Here is a 19,900-nt window from a genome sequence, read left to right as displayed (position 1 = left end):
TATTTTTACAAAGAATATTATTAAGTCATTAAGTAACCACAAGAAACTGTGATTGGACGAAGCTTAACAGTTACAGTTAACGTTGACCTCTACTTTTGATGGAAATCATACCTTACACTTCAGCGCCATCTTTGAACTGGAATGAAAGCGAGGCTGTGAGACAGTAAAATAAAGGTGAGGATAAACATACATCTCTTCAGTGGGTTGTACTGTTATGTAGACGAAACACTGCAACAAATGTATTTCCGAGAAATCGGTGGACAACCCCCTCCACGATTTTATTTTGAATAAAAAAATGAACAGAACTGCTCACATTGTTCTCTGTTGTAAATATCAAACGTTTATTTTAAAATCACAATTTTCTTGATAAGGCTAACACAACAGTAAACATGCAATGTACAAACATCTAAATGTAATCTTTACCTTGTGTAAATGTTGAGGTGTTACATAATAAAATATAATAAATAAAATAAAAAGGCCACAGGTCAGGATATTCTTCTCTTCTCTTCTACTATCAAACATCAGTCTTTAGTAGCTCTAGGACAGGATCCAGGATGCAAGAGCACAAAAGGAAGTTAAAAGCAGAGTTTGAATTTCAAGGGCCATTGTCTCTTCATTTACTTACCTCTATAATCTCATATATCCACCCTAAAAACTCAGCCACTTTGGTATAAACCCCTGGATGGTTTGGCTCAGCACAGCCTGTTCCCCAGCTAACAACACCAACCAGCCTCCAAACATTTTCATCCTGGCAAACCAGAGGGCCTCCACTGTCCCCCTAAGATCCATTATTATTTCAATATCATGTATTTGTGAAAAACATACTACACATGACATGTATTTTGAGTAACATTCATGGAGCTCACCTGACATGCATCTACTTTTCCCTCTGTATAACCTGCACAAAGCATTCGAGGAGTGATCTCTCCATTGTACATGCAAGAGCTATTGCATTTCTTTGTACTTATTAAAGGTACAGGTGCCTCTTTGAGAACCTCTGGTATATGAACTTCAAAAAAGAATGGACATAATTTACATTTACAAAAAGTGCAATGTCTTATGACAGCTTTTAAATCCTACATCTAAAATGATAAATAGTAAGTATTTATGTGAGGATTATGGACTTGTTTTGGCCACTAGAGGCCCTCATTGAGTTTCATTTGAAGAATAACACTACCGTCATCTGGCTGTGTATATCCCCAACCAGAGATCCAGCACTGGGTCCCACCTGGGAGATCATGGTCATATTGCGGTAGACACACAGGTCTGATGGTGTCTAAATGTGCAAAGAAAGAAATAGCAGATATGCCTAATGAGATACATGACATATAGTGGCACACATACTATACATGATTAATAAAGTATCGCTCACCTGAGAAGTTCAAAGGAGTTCTTAATTTAACCAAAGCGATGTCATTGTCATGAGTCCTGTGGTTGTAATTCTTGTTGTAGATGATCCTCTCCACAGCAAAGCCTTGGTATTCAGCAAGTTTAGCTGAATTACTGGTTATAATGCCAGCATAAACCACCCAACTGGACACTTGAGGTAGCCTGTAGCTTCAATAAGCAAATTAGACCATAAACACACTTCACACAAAAATGAAAATTCTGTCATTATTTACTCACACTCATGTCGTTCCAAACCCGTAAAACTTTCATTCATATTCGGAACACAAATTAAGATATTTTTAATGATTAATGATTTCTGATTATCCATTGACAGCCTACACAATTACCCATTTGACACTTAACCCTCAGGTGCTCTTCGGTCATTTCTGACTGAAAAATTTTCTGTTTTGAAATTTTAAAAATCACAGCTTCATGATAGTCAAAATAGTCACACTTGTGCTCTTCGGTCAAAAATGACCGACCATAGGAAATGAATGGAAAAATTGTGAATATTTGTTTGTCATTTTTTTTTAATAAGAAATAGTTTTTTGAGATTGTTTCAACTATATATACAAATCCACCACCACCACCAAAAAAAAAAAAAAAAAATGTGTTCAAAACAGCTGGGGAATTCACATGCCTCTCCATAGAGAGCTGTACATGCCACCTAGTGGTTACACCATGATTCTATGCTTTTTCTCTATACTGTAACCAGATGGTGCTAATTTTCTTCAAAAAAAAAAAAATTTCTGAAGGCCTAGACTCTATATGAAACTAAAATACTGCATTAATATTAATATATATATATATATATATAAAGAAAAAAATATATATATTTCCATGGCAAAAATAAACCATAAATATTGCATAAATATTAATAAATTCAATTAAATTGTCTCAAAATACTAAATTAAAAAGAATAAATATTATAGAACAAAAATAAATTGAATTGGTTTTACTGGTATGGAGAAAGTTTCATTTTTAGGTGTCCAGTCACTTTTTACCGGGAAGATAACAAGTGTGACTCCGATTCATAACTAATTCTTATGAATTGAGCAGTTTAGTCCAAATTATCTGAAGCAACACAATCGCTTTACATGATATTTAAGACGTAACTTAAATAACTTATCCTCCCTCTTGCAGCAACATCTCTTCGGGTGAGGGCGGAACAACCTCGGCCCTCATTAGTGCAGCAATAGTAACCAAAACAATCCAATCAATTCCCAATAGACAAAATCAAGTCCCGTCCTACTTTTATTATTTGTTCAAGAAGCCATTTGACTTGGGGGGAAAAAATACTATTGCAACTTCCATTTCATGTTGATTTGAATGTCAATGTAGAATCTTACTTGTGGACACAATGAGCAGCTGTAACTATCCACTGGTGGGTGATAATGGATCCTCCGCAGATGTGGCGGTTGCTGTAGTAGAGACTCACTTGCCAAGGCCATCTGCCCAGAGTGGCTTCCACTCCTCCAATAATCCTGGGTAACTTTGCTCTGGTCCCACACTCTATAATGAACCAAATTACGAGCAAACACATGTACAGTATGTGGATAGGAAGTATTATTTCAGACTTATATATTAACTTAAGACTCACCAAAACATTTTAATGCTATAACCTTTCCTGTACTACAGCTTCCTCTAGAGTAAAAAAAGAAAAAAATTAATTCAATTTATGACAGGTGTTGTTCTGGAAACTCATCCATTAAATTAGTTTCTTGTTCACCTGAAACGCCATAAACTCTCCAAATTACTTTGGTTTTCTGAGGTGATTTGGACAAATCCATCAGTGTAGTTCGGCCCAATATCAGTCAGATTAACCCCTTTGTGCTTCGATAATCTGAAAGAAGAGGTTGTTTGACAAAATTTAGACTTGCTAAAAATAAATTAATAAAACTCCATCAACATCATTAACGTCGTTCCAAATTTCTTGCCATTCACTGTAGCCATCAGATCATGTTTACGTTTATGCATATTTAAATGGTTGTATGCTCTACATTACAGAACTTTCATTGTGTTTTTTTGGAACACTTTTCACTTTCATTACATCAAAAAATAGCAGCTATAAGATTCTGAAAATATTTCCCGGGCAATTGAGTTCCACAGTAGTAGTAGTCATACAGCTCAGGAGTGACATAAAGGTGAGCAAATGATGACAGAATTTTCATTTCTCGGTGAACTATCTCTTTAATATTCTTCGAAATACCTGTAGGCTACTCGGCGCATGTCATGATTTGAATTAGAACGGACTTCAAAGTACATTTCAACACTGCTGTCGTTCTATGAATGGTTGACCTATAGAAAACAGCCACAGATGGTGCTCAAGTGAAAGGTGCTGAGAGCTGTAAGTGTGTGTGTGTGTGATTTAGCTGTCAGCATGCTCACCTCAGATAGCCCAGCTGTCGACATACGAGCGTTCCCAGAGAAGAGTTCCACCTCTCGTAACATACGGGCAGCCACGTCTGTAGCTTCTCCAGCTGGATCTCCAGAAGAGAGTTCTCCACACTGATCCTGTAAAACACTGAGCCCCATTCAGTCAAAATCACAAACTGTAGCGCTGTGGATGAGACTGCTGTCATGAGATATGATGTTTTAATTGAATTTGTTTAAAGAATTTCAAATAAAAGGATTGTGTTGAAATTGTAGTATTTTGTAACCTCATTAAGTTGGATCAGGCTTGGTACATTTATATCAAATACAACAAAAACACCATAATTGACATAACCGACTGAACACACAAACACAATAAACAACTGAGCAGCATGCATGAGGATATTTTTTTTTTTCGATTCTTTTCTCTCTAGCACTCCAGACACACATAACCATCCACAGAAACCCCAGCAGGGTTATTATTGTTAACCAAAAGTAAACGTAAAACCATTAAAAAAAAGATGTGTAATGATGACTTGAAATAAAAGGAACATTAACTGAAATAAAATATGAACAAAATATTTTCACTTATTTAAAACTGTAATAAAAATAAATTAAAACTATACAAAAAATAATAAAAAAATTACAAAAACTCACTAAAGTGAACTGAAATGAAACGAAACATAAAAATAAAAACTAATTTTATTTTTTAAACAAAAATCATTCAATCAACAGTGTTACACAGGCGACTGGAATGGGTGAATAATTGTTTCAAATTTGTTAATTTACTTGCATCAAAAAATATTCACTAGAATAAATTGTACTTTCCAACACTCACTAGAGTAGTGTTTAGGATGAAAGTTTCACTATAAATCAAATTTTTTTAAGGATTTCATATAAAGGAGAGGGCAATAAAGGAATATCCACTGCTATTTATGGTATTTATAGATTAATATTAACCAATTTACTAAAGCATCAGACTTTTCAGGGCTTTCACATGAGGGAGTAGAGGTGAATTTAGGATGAACCAATTCACAAATGAATGAGACTTTGCATTGTTACATATGAGAGAAAGGACTGTTTAGCCGTGTTTGACTCTTCCATTAGGCCAGGCATTAAAAGCATACTGTAAAAGTTACACTGAACCACTGAACTATCACTCTACAATGAACTCAAAGTTGGTAACGTTGCTTCTTTCAGTTAGTTGGATAACCCACTTATTTTTTACTTCCTCCCCCTTTTAGCGTGCTTCTCTTGTTTATGTGTTTACAGCTTTCACAGGGCATTGTTTATGTCACTTTGTTTGTAATACCAGTGAGTTTGGATGAACGTCCACTGTGCTGTTTACCTGCGGTGTCTCTGTTGTTGTTAAATATAGAGCCAGACCGATTTATCGGCCGATATTAGGCATTTTCCAAACTATCGGTATCGGCAGTTATAATGGACGATAAATGAATATTTCAAAAATAAAATAAAAATGGACGAAACACGCTTCAACCATGTCATGAGTGTTGGAGTTGTATAGTGTGTCCACCAGAGGGCACTCTATATTGTCCCTGTTGGCAACACACGCCACACATCTGGCCACCACTACATGCTATATCAATATATTTTGATATTCCTCTGTTCTGCTGTGACAATAAAAGAATCAAGTTTCTTTTTAAAATGCATTATCATATTATTTTAGTTAAAACTCATAAATAACTACAAAATAACTAATGTTAGGGAAATCTGGGAAAAATAAAAATATCGCCGATATATATCGGAATATCGGATTTTAAAACCAACAAATATTTGTATCGGTATCGGCCTTCAAAATCCTTTATCGGTCGGGCTCTATTACAGAGTCTGTGCATAAAAAGCATGGGGGACAAATACCTTTCCTGGGGTCTGTCACAGAGATGTCCTCGGTTATGTTGCAGAAGGACGTGTCTTTGGCGTCTCCCAGGCTGGCAGGGCTCTGAGCTGAATTAGGCCTTAAGAGAATTTTCACTGGACAAAGACATTAAATGTTCACTCTTCACTGCATAAATATTTCTTTTACCCCTGGTTTCACAAACAAGGCTTAAGCCTAGTCCCAGACTAAAATGCATTATTGAGCTGTTTTAACTGAAAGCAACTTGTACTGACATTTCTTAAACTATGTCAGTGCCATTGTTTTGGAGCTAAGGCTTAATCCTGGCTAAATCTAAGCCCTGTCTGTGAAACCTTGCACAAAATTTGAACAATGCGTTTGAATGATTTAACGTCTTACCTATGAACCAAACTCCAATGACAACACCTCCCAGCAGACACAGTACACACAGAGCTGCAAACACTCTCACCAGTTTATGGGCTGACACTTTGCCAGACACTGAATGAAATAATTGCCACAAATGTTCATATGATGTCCAAAATAGCAAATGTCAATACTGAAAACCATGCAGTTTTTTTTAAATATATATATATATATATATATATAAATAAAGAAACTACTCAGATGTCTACTCCGGTGTGTGTTAGTAACAGACTTGCCTGGATGGAGAAACTGCAGTTCTCTGTGCCAGGTGGGATCATTCTGTCCCGTCTCAATCATGTCCACCTGTAGATGCTCTGTGTGCAAAGACTGACTGACCACCACAGGATTCTCAATCACTGCCACAGCATCTCTACTGAGACTCTGTAAGATATGTCCAATCACAGTGTCAGTGTTAAGCCAATAACAGAGATCTGGTGCCACATTGACTTGTGTTCAGAATAAAACCCCTGTTTGTACTGCTTTTCTAAATGCAAATGAAATTCTAATGACATACTTTGCAAAAATCTGTACAGTACAACAGCAGCAGCAACAACAACAACAAAATCTACTCAAAGCTAGAGTCCATTTCTCATTATGTAGCCTAATGGAAAAATCATGGACATTTTTTTTTTTGTCTTGTATGTCTTGTGAAAATAATTTCAATAGATTTCTTTATTTATAAACTATCACTAAACACTCCATCACTAAATTAAATTAACTTAATTCACTAAAATAATATAGCTAGTTATTTTAAGTAAACAGCAAACAAATTAATGTATTATATATATATATATATATATATATATATATATATATATAAATTAAATTGTATTTATTTTAGAAATTTAATAATACATTATTTTCTTCATAGAATTGCACTAGTTTCATAAAGCACCAAGGTTAAAAAAATAATAAAAATAAAACATTTTTGAAAGACTTTCACCTTTAATATTTCCAAAAATCAAAAACATAATCTCATATCGCACCCAATAAACATCATCTTTCCAAATATAATAATTGAATAAAGATATGTCTCTGAATTTCAGGACACTGGGACTCACCATGTTTTGGTCATTTGGATCCAGGGGTTTCCTGGCGGCAGCTGCTCGGACTCTCTCTCATCCACTCACCTCCATCACAGCAGAGATGCTACACACACCAGCAGCTGTCGGACCATTGAGCAGAATGCAACTCTGGATTTTCACTTCACAAAGAGACAATGAGGTCAGCAGCGGAGCAAAGAATGAACCCGTTGTTTTACCAAGGGGGTCATGGGGCCTATAACTGCCTGAACCAGCCAAACATCTCCAAAGATATCCCCCTGTCACTGATAGGATACAGCCTGCTTAGCACCACCCTCCCTCACCTGTGCCACGGTGTCATAGACCCAACACTTCACCGCTTCTGGGGAAAGGGTTGTAATTACAATATGTTGAAAAGTGTCATTGGGAACTTCAGACATATGCTGTATATTAACGATCACCTGGGAAAAAAGTCAAATTTGGTGTCTCTTATGTTGAAAACCAACATTAGGTTACAAATGTTCAATGTGAACAGTTTGTATGGAAAATATTATTGCCTTTATAAAATAATATTATTATCTTTATAAAATGTCCTTAATTTAGAAGCAAACATAGCTCTTAATAACTGTGGCCAACATGTTTTGGAGAAACATTTTCTTATCTTGATTTCCCCCCACTTTTAATTCATTTACTTCAATGAAGGGTTAGATTTTTGTGAATTTACGGAATAAAAGATCGAAAGGATTAACAATGCAGATTTATTTTTACAGATTTTTTTTTTGATCATAACACGGGGTGCCAATAATTGTGACCAATAATGGCTTTACATCTGAAAAAAAGAAAAGAAAAACAGAAAATAATAAAAGGTCTTTAATTCTGGAGGTGGAAAAAAATATGATTTGTTGGAGGTTTGAGGCTGAGAACCACTGGAGTAGAAGAGATCAGAAACGTTCGGGATGGTTATTTAGACGGTGGACTGTGACATCTTGTGGTGAGGAGCAGACATGACACTACTGATGCTGGTGACCATATTTAAAGGCTTTATCTATATAAGGCCTTTATATAGATAGCTGTGCCATACACAGAAGCAGCTGAATGCCAAAACAGTTTTTAGAACCGTTGATTGACTTCTTGTTCTCAGAGGAGGCAGACCTGGCCACCACCATAATCTTGATGTAAGTGAGACAATAATACACAAAATTATAATGAATAAGAGCTATCGTTGCTGCCCACATGTCCGCCAGCCATTTTACCAGTAACATGATCTCCACATTACACATACCTGGCACCAAGTGAAAGATAAGCAAAAGAAAAACTGACACCCCGTAATATATGATGAGAAGCCCAATGAATGTGTTTTTGGGGGTGGAGATGCTGGCATGCCTTTAAGGCAAACATATAGCCACATAGCTCTCCAAACACATAGTTGTACAAAATGTGAGAAAAGACATCATTGTGTGCAGATCATACAGCAAGGATTTATTTGCACAGGGTATTGATAAAACATGTCGACAAAAAGAGTCTGAGCAAAAATAGCGCGTGTCCCTGAAGGTCTCCTTCTTCAGAAAAGTGAAAATCATCAGTCCGTTCACATAGAGAAGAATCCCCACCACTACACGCACAATCAAAGGCTTCTCATTTATTGCTTTCAAACTGTACGTACTGCTCAAGTTGTTTCCTGTTAATTTCATAAGGCAGCAAAAATAAGTGAGAAGGTGGAAGTTGCGCATAACCTCTGATCTCTCATTTCTTTGTGCTGTTTTTATAAAGCTGTAGATGGACCTTGTCCTGTTTGCAGACACTCATGTCATCAGTGTAGATGTTTCTAACCTATCTTTTAGAAATCAAATAATGTGCTATTAATATTGTGGTTTAGCTTTATAGTGTTTAGGCTAAAAATAGGTTTGGCGCTTATCGCGGTTTGGAGCAGTGAATAGGTTCTGTACACAGCAAAATGACACGACAAACTAATTTATTTTTAAAATGGCGTTTTGGAAAAGAGCTCTTCATATTGTAAATAAAAATTCAGCCATTAAATATGTAATAGGAAATAAACATTTGGCTAAAATACATAGCCTGTTGCAGCATGGCTGTTTTGTAGGCCAAAACCTGGAAACTAGTTGGCACATTTTAGCACCTCCGGTCAGACTCAACCAAGTCAGTATTTTTTTTTTAATGGGTTTTTGCTTAAATGCTAGAAATAATGTTGACCGTCAGAATAAAAAAAAGCCAATGGGACTGCAGAGGTTGTCCTAGACTTTAAACATCATTGGACTGAACAGGAAATCTCATTGGTCTGCTTGTACAGCCTCAGTATTTATAATCGCTCTTGCAAACCAGTAGTAGCTGCCAAGTGGTTCTTCACAGACATTTGAGTTCGAACTGTTTTCTCAGTTCAGTGTAGGTTACTGGCGACTCGATAACTGATTCGAGAACCATTAACCGACAGCTGCTGTCACACCAGTGTACTCGAGAACTACGGGCATCATATATTTCCAATACAGTGACTGTCAGTCAGATCTTAAGCCGCAAACTGTTCCAGATGATTTGGAGAACTGGTTCATCCAGCTCACTAAAGAGAACCAGTTCAAAACAACAAGCTTGTTCACTAATCGGACATCACACTAAGCTGATCCAGACCTGGTGGATGACAGCTTTTTCAAAGGTCACCTGCACAAAAGTCTTCTGTGATAAAGAAACACTGTCTTTCGGGACTAATCATCTGTTTTCTCTGTAGACCTCATTACAGCTCACAGGTCATTACAACGTGTCATTTGTTCAGTCTTTCTCCTGTTAACAGCTAGCAGTTAGTTAATGCCTTGGTCACACTGATAGCTTTCCAAACAAACATGCTTATTAGCAATTAAAAGGCTAAATAGAGGGTTTGTTTAAATAATGAATGGCAGTTTTAATTACTTTCATCAAACCTAATGAGCCACTAAGGATTTAAAGCCATTCCACAGGTAAACAGCAAGATATTTACACTATTTAGAGAATCAAAAAAAAAAGAGTAGTTTTTTTTGCTTTATATATTCATACAATGTTTTAATTAATCAAAAGCAATAATTGCATTCATAGTTAATTTTAGAAATCCCTAGACTGCACATATATTGTAAGTTATCAGTGTTAATCAGTTAATCAGACTTTGATCCCTGTGATTGTAAATCATGATAATAATGTTTATATATATATATATATATATATATATATATATATATATATATATATATATATTGCCTGAATGTAAACATTTCTAGAGGTCAGAGTAACAATTTGAGCTGCCTTATTATTATTTTTTCATTTTAGGTCTGTAATTTTTTTAACAGTTAAACATTTTTCTTAATACGGATTACAATTGTGTGAGTTTTATTATTTTCCATTTGTAATGAACATTAAATAAACAGCTCAATTAATTCACAGTTTTTCTTAGAACAATTTAACAGGGTTATTTGTAAGTTTCATTTTTAATTTATCTAACATGCATAATAGTTCTTACAACACAAAACACATTTTTGCCTAATAATACTTATGGGACTACACAATGTTCCATATTTCTAAGGGTCACTTGCACTTTCAGGTCCTAATGGGAAACTTTGTTGTTGTGGATTCATTTAATTTCTTAATCTATCTATCATCTTTCATATACAGTAAGTCACATTTGTGTTATTTAAATGATCTTGCTATCTATTGACAAATTGCTTTAGATGGGCAAGTCAAGGTTGGTTTCTGCCACTAGAGGACTCAATCGCCACATAAAAGCCCAACATGCCGACACTAGCGCTCTAGTCAAACAAAAATGATCATATCATCCCCCTCACACAATTCTCACACAGAAAGCTTAGAACGGTGGGAAAAAAAACCCCTCTCAATCGCATGGCATTTCTGTTTACAAGTTTATTTTCGAACACTGACATATACAGAGATGTGTCTGAACCCACATAGAGAAGGGGAAATGAATCTACACCTCTATCTGCAGCATCAAAAACACCACACAGTGCTTCAAAACAGCATCTCTATGCTGAAATAAAGAAGAAGAACAAAAACCCTACAAGGCTATAATACAAAATTTAAGCACAAAACAAAGTAACAATAATTGGGCACCTTTTAAAAGTTACACAAAGAACTGGTGCTGAGGTAGACAATACAAAAAAGTAAAACATGACGAATGCAAAACCATTTCGACACCAAGAACACGGTCTTGTCACTAGAACAAGGCAAATGGAGCGAAATGGCCGTTTGGTCCCACGTGGATCCTCAGTCCGAGTATTAATTTGTGTAACAATGGCACAAATATGGGAGCACTGAGTGACATGGCTACTTCCTGTCTGAAAGCAAAGTAAAACACAGTGATACAGTGGCAGGGATGCCAAGTTTTCACTTACATGCTGACCTGTAGATTTATTGCTTGTGATGACTGAAAAAAAGTAGCTGAAAGGGTTTACCAACCTAAACACAGTGTCCATAAAGACGGAGAAAGTAGGGTGTTTATCCTGAAATCGACATTTCTGTTGTTCTGTGGGTAAAGTGAAGGCATCCCCGATTGCCTAAGAGCACAGTTCATATCAAGGTGACTTTGCATAAAGACACAAATACAAAGGGCAGAAGATGTTTCAAATCATTTACAGGGTGTCTGTGACAGCACCTCTCGGTGCATGTATTTAACACTGAATAAATCGACCACATTGACTCACACTGCACACACGAGGACCAGTACAGACCTTATAGGTGACTCTAATCTTACAGTGATCGGTGAACACAATACAAACACACAGATACAGCTTTACTTTTCACGTCTTACACGTCGCTTGTGCTCCTTGACGCTTGTCGTAGACCTAAAACTCTTGGCATTAGTTCACTCAATGTCATTTTATACTTAAAATGTGGAATCATCATCATCATCATTATCATCATATGAACTGACACCCAGCAGCAATGACTACAATATGTTTTTACAAACATCTACTACTTGTATGTTTAACATTGTAAAATAAGCACAAGAAAACAATTTTCCACTCAAATCAAGAACAAGCACAAATGCAAAAGATACTGTAAAAATATTCGCCTCACTAAAAATGAACAAAAGAACAAGGGTCGCACAATACCCCGTACAAAAATACAACATATTCCCTTATCAAAGTGCCGCGTTTGGCTCTTGTCGAGAGATTTATTTTCACAGAAAATCACCTATTCGTTTGTTTTCTCTAGCGAATATCCCCACGTAACTGCACGCATCAGTATCGCATCTCTGATGACTTACCGCTTGAATAATTTTCACATAAAAAGATCATTTTTATTCACATTGTTTCAAGTTTATCCCCTCAAGAATCTACTAACTAAACATTTTTTCAATGCTATTCTAAAATTATCTAGAATGTATGCATCTCTTTCAGTCTGATTATGTTTCATTATAAGGAGTGTAAATATAATGACGAATGAACCAGGATTTTTTTTAAGCGAATGGAAAAATGAGAGTGGGTGTAAATGAAAATGCTAGTTACAAGCAAAACAAAAGTGTGCTTTTGCTTTAGTGCAAAACCGAGACGGTAGTCCTGAAACAGATGGCCGAGAGACAAGATATGCACACTTGTAGTACGCTTAACGCTAAAATACCACTGAATAATGCACAGACCCAAACGGAATCCGCATGTAAGGTGTGGTCACATTAGCTAATTTTTTTGGAGGGGGGGAGGGAGCTTGTCCATTGTGTTAACAATGTAGCGATGAAGCTCCACCCACACAAAAAAAAAACACTTTCAAACTCTGCGAATTTGCATGTCCAACTCGTGTTGCGAAATCTGCTTTGGTGAAACATGTTCGTCCTCACATGAAAATAGGGATCACGTTGATTCATATTTTACGAGATGGTGATTACGTATGAATTTGTACGATGTGATTTGTAAGGTAATGTAAAAAAAAAATGGGTCCCACTTTATATTAAGTGGCTTTAAGTATTATGTACTTACATTGAAAAATAAGTACAATGTAGTTATTGTGCTCATGTTGTATTGTAAAACACTTTTGCTGCTATTGAGGTGTGATGCGGGTAAGGTTAGGGACAGGTGTGGTGGTATGGGTAGGTTTAAGTATAAGGGATGGGTCAGCTGTGTAATTACAGATGTAATTACATAAATTAGTTAAAGCTGTAATTACATGCCGGTATGTTTTAAATATAAGTAGGCTACAATGTAAAAACATGTATGTACACCATAAGTCTATTGTATCAAATTATTCATTTCAATGTAAGTACATAGTACTTAAAGTCACTTAATATATAGTGGGACCAAAAAAGTTAAGCATAAAGCCCAAACCCCACCCCTAAACAAAACCATCAATGGGGTGGTAACCAGATCGTACGAAACCATGCAAGTGTTATTACGAATTAAACATAAAATAGTTGCCATGGGATTGTGTTGGTATTTCTAACCCGAGCTAATGAGAAAACGTAACTGTATTATGAGGTGGTGAGTTTGTTTTAATTTGTACGATGTGATTCGTACGGTCGATTACATATGAACTCGTACAATGTGATTTGTAAGGAAACATAAAAACCCAAACCTAAATATAACCATCACTGTGGTGTAAAAGATCGTACATAAAATACAAATGAGATTACGAATAAAATGAAAATAGTTACGAATTGTCATGAGATTGTGTTGGGATTTCCAACCCGACCTCATGAGAAAACAACTATTTTATGCTGTGTGATTTTGAGGTGACCAAGGCCATGTGTCCACCAAAGTGATTTTCCACACGCCTGGCGTATGTTTTTTTTTAAACGTTTTTTTAAACACCATGAACGTAACGCCGCCTTCACACTGGCAGTTGAAATCAGCTCCGATGCGGCTGCGAAACGACCGGAAGTCATTCATTTCCTATGGAGATTCGCAGACCGCATGCGAATGGGTCCGAAACGGGTCCGACCGAGTGCGGTGCGAAGAAAATCGTGTCCGTTGGTCATCCGGATGCGTTCAAAAATTTGAACTCTTGCGAAAAGCTACGGACGGTTCCTATCCGACAATTCCAGCGGAAGTTGACCGTTGCTATGGTACTGATAAACAAACCTGAATTATTAACTTTTAATAAAATAAATATTGATTTTATAACGATAAGTTGTGATGTCATTTTTTATTTTCATGACTTTCTAACGTTTATAAGGGCAGTTAATACAATTAAATTGAAGTAGACATTGAACTATTGACCACTATATCAAATTTTTTAGCCGACCTGACATGTCAACGTCCTGAGCAACTTTCCTCACGCAGCATAACCCTAATCAGAGAGATCATACAGAACTGACAGAATCAAACTTTAATCTCTCCGCCATTTTTGTTCTACCCGCGTCCGAGGCTTTTCACTGTGTAGTACGACGTCCGTTGGGAACGTATTGCGTATTACGGAGCTGATTTCAACTGCCAGTGTGAAGGCGGCGTAACGAGACGCTGAGCGTTTTTTTCGCGCCGAGCGCCCAGCGTTTTTTACTGGTTGCCGGGAGTTGAAAAATGTTCAACTTTGGATAAAAGGCAGCGCTCATCACTGTCACTTTTTACCCAGCCATCCAATCACAGTGGAGAAGGGGCAGGACTAAACCACACCAACCAACTGTCACAACATTCTTTCTGTACACTGACATCAACCAGCAGAGCTAACCGAACAAAATGGATGAAAAATTAGTTTTTTAGTATGAAACAAATTATCTGCGAAATCAGTCACAAGTAAAGTATGTTGCGGATATTCTGTATCATAGCAACGAAACGTCTCAACGGAAAAACGCTGCGCTGCCAAAAACACTCTCAAGCGCCAAAAGCATGGCGTCTTCAGCAGAGCGTCTGGCGTTTTCAGCTGGCTAAAAACGATTTGGTGGACACACGGCCTAAGTGGTGATTTTGTATGAATTCGTACAATGTGATTCGTTCAGTAAATTTTTAGAAGAACTTAAGCATTAAGGTCCACCCTAAATCCGGCCGTTGGCCATAAACAGATCGTACTAAAACAAATGAGATCTTACAAATTCAATACGAATTAGCCATCAATTCAACAAAACGTAAAATAGTTACAAATTGCCTTATAAATTTCCACAGATTATTCCACAGATTTTTTGGAAAATACTCCAATAGTGTGGAATACATTTAAACATTGTAAAATGTTTTAAATGTAAAGAGCTACAGTCTTATCTCCAACTAAATCCATTGCCGCTTAATCAAAAAATAAACACATAAGGGGCAGCAGAAATATATACTGCACTGAGAGAATGTATGCCTTGAATACAATGTCATTTTGGGTAAAAGCGTCTGCTAAATGTATACAACGCAAATGTAACGCAATATATAGAACGTTGTGAACGGCCATTCTAATTCTGCTCAATGTCTCGGATCTCTTGGATTCCGTGTGGGTCTGATGATGTGTTTTTCTGATACCGATGAATTCTGTTGCATTGTGCGGTTTTTAGCAGCTCAGCAGGAAATGAGAAACAAAGACTAGTACAAAATCTAGCATGTGAGGTAACAAAATTAGGCAATTCAAGTAAAACGTTTGAACAGAGATGACAGAATTCAACAAATAACGGCTAGCTAACTAGCTAAGTATCTTAAGCAAAACATATATTGACATGTCTACAGAAACATATACTGCATTTCGGTATTTGTTTCTAAAAAATAATCTCTTTTTAATTCATAAACTGATTTATGATTTAATCCATTAGACTAAAATGCCTGCAATAGCAAAATGTTACCATGTGAACGTAAAAATGCAATCGACTCTCATACTGTTTTATTTGGTGCGAAAGAGACTGAAATGAAAGCAAATTACATGGAATAACCTCTCTGTAGTGCTGAAAACAACAAAAAAGGGCCTCTGAAACTCTGAAAGTGCACAGTGTAGTTATTTAAGGTTGAATAAATGTCCCTGAACAACATCCACAACGGTTGCTTGGCAGCATAATTTGGATGTACCTCTGAGAAAAGCTGTTTTGTTAAGCACTTTATTACGCTTTAAAGAAAATGACTAATGGGTCCAACCCTGTTCATTTCCTCACATGTACTTATATTAAAAAAAAAATCACTAAAATTGAGGACTAGAAAGCCTAATAATGACCTTAAGGGAGCAATTTACTAAAAAGGACATAATTTCATCTGCTAGTGTTTAGCTCCTCTATTTGATCGTGTATCGAGTTTTAAGCTTTGGTCCATGTTTTTATTTGACTCAGAATAGCTCTGTTAAGATCACCAGGAATCTAAATTTGAGGCTTTCTGTTAGCTTTGAGAGGTTGCTAGCGTAGCCCCAAACGTTGACATTTAAAGCTCAAAGTATACTTCGGCCGCGCGCGCTCTGCAACTGTTCGCGTATTGTCCGTGTGACGTAATTTTTGCCATGAGGAGGGTCCGCGGGCATCCACACAGTCACGTGCAGCCCAGTTTTTGTGTCTTCGCGCCCCAAACGTTTCTTTCTTGCGCGCACAACAGAAAATAAGTATACCTGCCTTAACAGACCTTGACCATTTAAAATCATGCTTGTGATGTAACTAAAGCCTACTGGATGATCCCTATGATATGCCCCACCTCTAAACATCAACACAAGTGATTTTATAGGGTTTGAAAATCTATGGCTTATGGGTTTCATCCATCCGAATAAAACAAGTATGACCATGCAGTGAATTTTTTCCAATCAACAGGTTGGAATGCAGACACACGGATACTCGTGGTGGACTGTACTAACACTTTCTGATAATTCACGATCCCTTTATCGCTCATCACATTTCATAAACATTTTTGAGTGCAGTTACATCCTAAAAATGTGCACAAATGCATATCACAAACAAAACGTCAAAAAAAACTCCACATCACATTTCATCAGTTTGACCACGCGCCCTACTGTCTTTGGCCTGGACCAAAAGCAAACCTTCAGGTGAATTGTCCTTGGGCGCATCTTGCCATTTTTCCGTTCCTTTTTGCGGCTCCGTCTCACACGTAGCAGAGGTACAGGTACGTCTTCTCTATCCTCCAGTCTGGGGGCACGTCCTCGGGCTTGTGGGCCTTCATGTGCTTCTGCATGGATGAGAGGCTGGGGCAGTACTCCTGGCAGATGGTGCACTGGTAGGGCGAAGCGCCGTTGTGGGTACGCAGGTGTTTGATCATGGCGGAGTAGTCCCGTGAGCGCTGGTGGCACAGCTTGCACTCAAATGGCTTCTCACCTGTGGAGAACAAGTACAGAACGTTTCAAACCACCAATAACGTGTAAATGACAGAAACAGCTGTGTTGATTAAAGTCAGCATCACAATGCATTTTACTTCCATAATGTGATAGATGTCTGGATCCATGAATGTATTCCAGGGTAATTATTATCAAAATATAAAAAGACCTTAAACGTACTTTATTTCAGCATTTCTCATTTGCGTTTAGTTTAAAAAGTCGACATGAAACGGAAGCTTTTATTCCCTATTGTGACGTACACCTGAGTGAAACGGCTTCTCGAACAGGAAAAAAATGTAGGATGGGACTTGATTTTGTCAATGGGGAATTGATTGGATCGTTGTAGTTTGCTATTGGTCGATCTCATACGAGTGACAGCTGGTCCCATAATAATATATAATAAGGATATACTATAAGGATATAATATAACAAATAAGGATGTGACCGGATAAACCATTTATAATAAATATGGCAATATTCCATAAAAAAATGTCAATTTTGATTTAATGTATACATTTATGAATTATTAAAATAACTAAAACTGAATATATATATATATATATATATATATATATATATATAAAATAATAAAAATGACTAAAGCAACAATATTACTGAAACTTTAAAATGAAATTGCACATGCATTTTTTTAATTGTTTATTATGTGTGCTATTTCTTTCTTCTCAAGGTCAATAATGGGTCTCTAAAAAAATCCGAGAATTTGACCTTTTATTTAAAATAATTGATGATATTTCTAATACATACTTTTTTATCTTGAAAACACTTTTTGGAAAATATTCAGGAAAAGAAAATGATGGCTGGGACTTTAGATGAACTCGGAACGAAAATGAACGAATCTTTTTTCGAGTCATTTCGTTAATTTTGTTCGTTGAATGAATGAAATGACTCGAAAAAAGATTCGTTCATTTTGATAAGCGAGTTCGAACAGGAGAGTCACGAATGCGCAGCACAGAACAGAGCAAGGCGAGCATTTGTGCCTATAAAACTTAAACTTTTTTATTTATTTTTTAAATGACCGATCTTTTCGCTAGATAAGACCCTTATTCATCGTCTGAAATCGCCCTTTGAAGCTGCACTGAAACTCTCATTTGGACCTTGAAACTCTTGGAGACCATTGAAGTCCATTATATGGGAAAAAAAATCTTCATTTCTTTTCGACTGAAGATAGAATGACATGGACATCTTGGATGATATAAGGGTGAGTAAATGATCAGCAAAAGTTTTTTAAAAAGTGAACTACTCCTTTAAGATGCCACCTGGTGTCCAAGACGGGAACAACAGATCTGTGGGTGTGCTGCCTGTCACTGAGCAGAGCAAACAGAGTATTGATCGGCCATTGACAGCAAGGGTAAATGTCAGTGATTCTCCGGCTGGTTGTGTGAAGGAGCAGTGGCCTTTCAGCTGAGAGTTTCTGCTCTTGTTATCTTCACCTGTCCAGTCTCGTGTCTGCAGCCCCGCTTGACACAAAGACAGCAATTATTTGACAGGCCTCCTGATAGGTTTGCTTTAGCAGCTGCCTTATTGAGGGCCAGAGAGCAACAGCAATCAGCCTGTAATTCCAGCTCAGCTGAAAGATTTAATATGCCACCGCAGTGAGACCATGACCGAACAAAATAGATACAAGGAATTTAATCTAGCGTGGACCTGAAAATGTCAAGATCTGAATTCTTCAGCGTAAAACTGGGGCCTCAAAATGTAATACAATTCATTTATCATTTTACAAGGCTGTTTTCTTATATCATATTAGCTTGAAGGCACCACGCAGGGTCAAATATCTCCATGCTGGAAGAGCAGGTCAGTGTGTGACTATTAACCTGTGAGCTTCTACGGCTTTTGAAATCACATGTAAAGTGAAGCAGTCATCAGCTGGACCGCAGGGCTGGGAAGTTGAGGTGAATTGCTCTGAAACGTTTGGAATGAAAGTGTCTGACCTGTGTGGACACGGTAGTGGGTCTCCAGCTGGTGCTTGAGGCTGAACCTCTTTCCGCAGCCGTTACATTCATAAGGCTTCTCTCCGGTGTGGATGCGCTTGTGACCCTTCAGTGTGCTCTCGTCGCGGAAGCAGCTCCCGCAGAACTCGCACTCAAACGGGTGGTCACCTGTCGTGCAGAGAGACAATGACTCATTCGTTCACCTGTTTTAATTAAGGAAAGTTCGTTTTTTTAAAAACAATCATTTTACACATTTTTTTTCATGGTTTCTAGCACCACTACAGGGAATAAATAAAACACGTAAAACACAAGACCAGTGTGGTGTTATGTATGACTCGCATTCTCTCTTGACCTATTACATCAAGACCATTAAAAATGTATGTTCATATAGTATGTATGTGTGTAGTATATGAATGTCATCAGTTGTGTAGCTTCCCTGGCATTCACAAATCCTCTCCACATGGGCTCATGGGATGGTAAAGTGTCCATCAAACACACACACACAGAATCTCGACACGAAGAGGTTGGCTCCGCAGAGTGCATTCAAATCGTTTAATGCACAGTTAGCCGTGGATTATCGCGCTTATACCGGGGTAATTTGCCTCCAATGACAACTTAAAGCTTTTATTGATATTTGCAGTGTAATATTTGACCTGAAGGGTAAAATTGACGGTTATTTTCGTCAGTTACGGCTTGTTAGA

At 37.1% G+C, this 19,900-nt stretch overlaps 2 protein-coding genes, 1 long non-coding RNA gene and 1 pseudogene across 6 annotated transcripts in view; all 4 read right to left on the bottom strand.

Annotated features, from left to right (window-relative positions):
• Nucleotides 1-447: 447 nt before the first annotated feature.
• tmprss5 (transmembrane serine protease 5) lies at nt 448-7,619 on the bottom strand. Of its 3 annotated transcripts, XM_039670531.2 has the most exons (13): nt 7,102-7,619; nt 6,277-6,421; nt 6,017-6,115; nt 5,641-5,754; nt 3,778-3,913; nt 3,119-3,232; nt 2,990-3,033; nt 2,739-2,901; nt 1,373-1,557; nt 1,178-1,276; nt 867-1,009; nt 626-778; nt 448-537 (listed from the first exon to the last, which is right to left on the bottom strand). In XM_039670531.2, exons 1-13 carry the CDS (start codon nt 7,102-7,104, stop codon nt 529-531), a joined length of 1,407 nt encoding a protein of 468 aa, XP_039526465.1. In that variant the 5' UTR covers nt 7,105-7,619; the 3' UTR covers nt 448-528. The 3 variants fall into 3 exon arrangements, with proteins under 3 accessions (XP_039526465.1, XP_039526464.1, XP_039526466.1); XM_039670530.2 differs by lacking the exon at nt 448-537 and having other exon boundaries at nt 614-778; XM_039670532.2 differs by lacking the exon at nt 448-537 and having other exon boundaries at nt 614-778; nt 867-898.
• Nucleotides 7,620-7,646: 27 nt separating this feature from the next.
• On the bottom strand, nt 7,647-9,526 carry LOC120478933 (odorant receptor 131-2-like; annotated as a pseudogene).
• A 1,412-nt stretch (nt 9,527-10,938) lies between these two features.
• On the bottom strand, nt 10,939-13,860 carry LOC120478986 (uncharacterized). The gene is made up of 2 exons (XR_005622794.2): nt 11,509-13,860; nt 10,939-11,387 (listed from the first exon to the last, which is right to left on the bottom strand). It is a non-coding gene; the product is annotated as an uncharacterized LOC120478986 (long non-coding RNA).
• An 869-nt stretch (nt 13,861-14,729) lies between these two features.
• The window catches only part of zbtb16b (zinc finger and BTB domain containing 16b), a 53,980-nt gene continuing 48,809 nt past the window's right edge, over nt 14,730-19,900 (bottom strand). For both annotated transcript variants that reach the window (XM_089121315.1, XM_039670908.2), the window contains exons 6-7: nt 19,200-19,367; nt 14,730-17,248 (exon numbers count right to left, since the gene is read on the bottom strand). In XM_089121315.1, coding sequence (XP_088977441.1) covers nt 17,019-17,248; nt 19,200-19,367 — 398 coding nt within the window. In that variant the 3' untranslated portion in view covers nt 14,730-17,018. The remainder of the gene's footprint in view (nt 17,249-19,199; nt 19,368-19,900) is intronic.

The sequence above is a fragment of the Pimephales promelas genome, chromosome 16 (assembly GCF_988280905.1).
Source record: "Pimephales promelas chromosome 16, fPimPro1.hap1.1, whole genome shotgun sequence".
Classification (NCBI taxonomy): domain Eukaryota; kingdom Metazoa; phylum Chordata; class Actinopteri; order Cypriniformes; family Leuciscidae; genus Pimephales; species Pimephales promelas.
The sequence above is the reverse complement of the archived record's forward strand: the minus strand, read 5'-3'. Positions and strand labels throughout refer to the sequence as shown.

Excerpts from the sequence above, each read along its gene's own strand:
- tmprss5 (XM_039670530.2), bottom strand. Across the intron at positions 3,914-5,640 it reads TGTGACAGACCCCAGGAAAG|TGTTTTACAGGATCAGTGTG; the intron begins GTATTTGTCCCC and ends AATGGGGCTCAG. Across the intron at positions 779-866 it reads GAAAAGTAGATGCATGTCAG|GGGGACAGTGGAGGCCCTCT; the intron begins GTGAGCTCCATG and ends AATGGATCTTAG.